General features: G+C 36.3%; 1 protein-coding gene across 1 annotated transcript in view; it reads right to left on the reverse strand.

The window, feature by feature from the left end:
- lamb4 (laminin, beta 4) overlaps nt 1-4817 on the reverse strand; it is a 28938-nt gene extending 24121 nt beyond the window's left edge. Inside the window, exons 1-3 of the mRNA XM_056739712.1 lie at nt 4726-4817; nt 1542-1589; nt 626-783 (exon numbers count right to left, since the gene is read on the reverse strand). Of these exons, the coding sequence (XP_056595690.1) occupies nt 626-783; nt 1542-1581 (198 nt within the window). The 5' untranslated portion in view covers nt 1582-1589; nt 4726-4817. The remainder of the gene's footprint in view (nt 1-625; nt 784-1541; nt 1590-4725) is intronic.
- Nucleotides 4818-5147: the final 330 nt, after the last annotated feature.

Raw genomic sequence — 5147 nt, forward strand, 5'->3', positions numbered from 1 at the left:
AGCGCTCGAGCCTCTAGCTACGATTCTCATGGGTTACTGCTGTGTATGACTGTTGTGAATTACCATCACTCTGGTTTGTCTTGACTATGTGATTATCGCACCCTGGATTGTTGCAATAAAGATTTCTGCATTCCGCATCTGACTCCGGTGCTTATTCCTAACAAAAATTTGTATAAATATACAACATGAGTGCCATAAGTCACAGCACGGCTATCATCTGTTAAGACAGGGCAGGGGGGGAACGGTGTATGAGGGAGGCATAAATTTGTCTTGTGACCGAGAAGAGTTAATGACCTTTGCGACAGCCAAAAAAAAGGCACATCTGAACTTGTCTGCAGTATGTATTACCCAAATGGTTTGCCTATGAATTCAAACAGAAAAGGTTGAAAAGGCACGGTGGGTGTGCTGAAGGGGGCAATTTTGGGATAAAACTGAATTGTGGGTATTTTGAATCGGATGTTTGGATGTTTTTTGCATTCGTTGTAATCGTTGTAATTGTTTTGGGATAATTGCGATCATTGTACACTTTACATTCCACATAGTAACACTCAAAGCATTCATTTTCGTAACGTATGCTCCTCAATGTCATTTAAACCCCTACGGCACTGTTGTTTTGACAACTGACCTCCAGGTATCCCAGGATGCAATAGTTTTGTGGTCTGTAGAGGCCACAGGTAGAGGACGCAGTGAGTTGGGCGGCACGGCCCACCATGAGGTCACCGAGGTGAGGATAACACGAATTCCCCTCACATTCATCCTGGAGGTGAATGGGAGCTGCAATCACTACAAACCACAAACATCCAGTAAGTTCACCCAAGGGGAGTGATAGTTCACACAAAATTGAAATTCTCTTATGTTTTCACCCTCAAGTCATTCCAAACCTGTATGAGCTATTCTTCTGCAGAACACAAAATCTGATATTTTGAAGAATTTTGGTAACTAAACAATGCTGGATTTCATTGACCTGCATTGTATGAACACAAAACCATTTCTCAAAATGTCCTATTTTTATGTTCCACAGAACAAAGAGTCATATAAAGGTTTTGAACACCTAATGTATGAGAAAGGATGTATTTGCTAAGCGTATAAATACAGGGCTAGTCATTTAACCATTAGATGAAAAAATAAGTTGGGGCCCAATCTGTCTGCTTGCACAAAAGACTTGGTGCCGTCCTGTGACACAAAGCCTAAAGGGTTGTTTGATCTGAGACCCCGGAATATTGGCCGAGTCAATAACCAAGCCTTGTTTAATGAAAACCAGTCTATGGTAGCAATTTACAGAAGAGCAAATCAACTTTGAGTGACATTGTTTTTGTTATAACTGGCTGGGTTCAGAAAACCACAGTAGTATGCTCTATGCTGTAAAATATGCAAAAGATGTGCATCAGACGAATGTCGGATGATTCAAGTGTCAACAAGTGGGAAAAATTTGATCCAAGTATGGCAAGTGATCACATGTTTCTAGTGATTAGACTCTAGACTCATAAGGCAATTTCACTGTCAGTTTACAGCAATGTCAAAGCAAACGCAACCAGACTCACAAAGAATCAGGAACACTGTTGCCTCCAATCCAGTCAGCATAGCAGGACCTATAGGATCAATGGGTGAATGGGTAAAAGAAAGTCGTAAGAATGAATGAAACATGATAACATCAATGCGAGACATACATTATAACAGATTGAGAATCAGACCCAGGGTTGGTTATAAGAACTATAAAGACACATTTATAAAAACACATTTGCTATTTAGCTGGAAATAAAAATCATTCTGAAATGATTCCGACCAAAAGAATTCGCTTTTATTTTCATTTTATTTTCTCCATACTGTGTTCACACCAAGAGTGAACTATTTGTGTGTGTAAATTCGACCTACACAGTCGAATTCATTAATGTCAATGTCATTTATCGGGTTCGAACCCAGGGGATTACAATTATACCCAAGTATAAATGTATAGGTTACTGCAATCTAAGTCGTTTTGGATAAAAGCGTCTGCCAAATGCATAAATGTAAATTACATACGAGGTAAATGCAAAGACACATATAAGGCTGTTCAAGAACTGGTCAATCTCCTCTTTTAAAGTAAAAAAATTTGGGCGACATATTCGCTCAAAGAGCTTAGTGACTACGGTTTGACAAGTCTGGATGCAAAAATAAATATGGTAAAAATAGAGTAACAAGTAAAATAGAGCGAATACCCTGGCATTGTGAGAACACAGCCATTTTAACAATCCTTTCATCATTTTTTTATGCATTGAAATATGTCATTACTTTCTTTGATACACAAGTTTAAAACAAGAATAAATCATATGACACAAATTATTGCTTAAGTTGATTTGCATTATTATTATTAATTCTGTTATGACATATTTTGTAACTCTTTCCCCGTCAGACTTTTTTTTAAGATGCCAGCCAGCGCCAGCGTTTTTTTTAAAGATTGCCGATAAACTTTGATGGCTCACAATATATATTCTGCAATGAATATATCAAATGAAAGAGCAGAGTCTCTGCTTTTAAACTAAATAAACCATATTCTTCTATCTTCATTTGTTTTTTTTATCACCTCTTAAATTTGGGGTAGGTTTCTTCAAAATGTATCACTTTGATTAAACAGCTGAGATAATTAGCATATTTTTGCATATACACCACCCAGATTAGACTCAGCACAATGATTAAAAAAGGGATCAAATATTTACCCGAAAAACATATAAAATACAGCCTATAAATTATAGGTTCAGAGAATCTGTCCTTTTCTAAAGGTGTGTGTGTAACAGCGCCACCTGCTGTACAACAGTACAAACAGAGATTACCGTAATAACTCGTCTTTGTCAGATTTTTTAATGACCAGATAACATTTTAGTTAACTAGTTATACCATATATTAAGGGCCAGATTTACTAACAGCTTGCAGCAGCGCAAATGCCTTTTTTTGTTAAACTATTAACTAAAGACACGCAGTAAAAATTAGCGCTGAAAGGGCGAGGACACATATGTTTTAGCGACTGACCTTTATGCAAATCCATTTGTAGGAGTTTCCTCTTCAAACGCAAACTTTATAGGAGGAGAGTTTTAAAATGAATCACACACGATTTAGGGCCACACAATACGATTTAGGGCTTGCGCTTTGTATTGTATTCATGGTATTGGTATTTGCAGATGTATAGTATTTGCAGTAACACCTGAAAAAAAGCATGTCTTTAATAGGGATGCGTGGATGAACTATAACGTGACTCGAATCCGCTTTTAAAAATAAATCACCCATCTCTCCATCATAGCTGATGGGGAGCTGTTGCGCGTGTCAGTTTGCATTCCGTCATTACTAATAGTAGATAAATGAGCAAAACCTTTCCAAGAAGATTATTTTGCTTTGAGCACACAACTTTCACATTGATTTTGGTTGCATTTTTTCGACCGTTTATAGACATAGGTTTTCATGGAAGGCTACAGCGTATGGACGCAAGGAGTGTTTTGACATAATTTACCTCACAATTAAATCAAACAATGACATAAACAGCACATGCACGCAGCCGATGTACATGCCGGGTTGGACAATAATTTTTTGTCTTGTTTTTATTACTTGACGAAAATGTCTATATATTTTGATTACAGTTTTTGTTATTCCAAGAACGTTTCGATAACGTTGACAGAACTTTTAGAGAACATTATGTAAAGGTTCTGACAACATATCTTTCAGTTGAATAAAAACAGTGAATCATAATATTTTGGTCTTGGAATACTGCAGACTGAGAACATCTTGACTTTTTTATCAGAAATTATTTGCATCAATGATTTGATTCGAAATGACAAGGGTGAAAAGGTCCAGACATCTTTAATCACAGGAGTGTGTTGCTTTATGTAGTACTTGTATCTCAACATTTAACACGTTAGTCAGTAACAGAAGACCTATACGGTCGAATTCATTCATTAAGTCAATGTCATTTATCAATAAATGTATTTAAAATGTATATAGCTGTACTGTATACTGTATGTACATTGTATTTTAAGTTTTTCATACATTTGTAATTTTCATGTAGTTTACTTTAGATGTCCTGTAGTGTGGCAATTTTTTTTCATAATTATGGATATGCCATTTAATCTCTCAATATGCCGTAATAAAACATAATGTATATTATGATTTTTCTAAATAAATGTAAAATAGTTTTCGTATCTATAGCATGTAAAGAAGTGTAGTTTACTGCTTGACATTAACTACCCCCCCCACACATATAAGATGAGCCTGTAATGTAATATTTTTCTGCAGAGCCCATTAGTATTACATATCCATAGTACACAAAAAGATACAGAAAAGCCCCCTGAGTTTAAAGAACCTCATGCACATACATCACAGATCATTTACCACAATGAACTAATCCAATAAGATTCAAGATATTCCAGAATGTGGTGTAAGTAAAAAGAAATTTTAAAACAAGCGAACCTTTTAAATACCTTGTGAGAAAATAAGCTTAGTGTACCTCTACATCAAACTGAACAAGATTCTGCTAAAATACAAGCAGGTTTGAACTAGAGTTTATCACATCAGCTATAACACATTACTTTTCATAAATACATTTGCAAAGGCAAATAGACAAACCAGAATAAAAAGCTTCAAGTGGCAAATGACACAATATCCTCCAGAGATGAATGAATAGCTCTGAGTTATCATATGCATGTTACTGTATTATTATCAACAGTGCAGCACAGATAGTTATGCAAACAATTTGTGACTTACGACTCTTTGCAGCATCAGATGGGAAGTTTCCGAAAAAAGTGACGCGGGGTACTTTGCCGGTAATCTCAGAGTTGTAGACCCGGGCTTGTGTGTTCTTACCTGTAGCTGCCAGCCATGTATCGAGCAGTAATAACTATGAAAGTTGAAGCTTGTAAGGACACACCTGAGCTTTATGTTCGGTGTTTGTGTGTGTGCGTCAAAAACAAGAGAGAAAAGCCCCAGGGCTGTGTGGGAAAATAAGGATTATGTTACACTGAAAGTTGATTTACACTTGTCATATACAGAATACAGCACACTGGGATATGGAATGAGCGCTTGATTCATACAGAACATCAGATTTTTATTCAGCAGTTCATGAAAGATATATGTGTTGGACTAATAGGCATATTTGAAGTAATGAGGAATTGGATTGAATGCTACTT

This window comes from Triplophysa dalaica, chromosome 24 (genome assembly GCF_015846415.1).
Source record: "Triplophysa dalaica isolate WHDGS20190420 chromosome 24, ASM1584641v1, whole genome shotgun sequence".
NCBI lineage: Eukaryota > Metazoa > Chordata > Actinopteri > Cypriniformes > Nemacheilidae > Triplophysa > Triplophysa dalaica.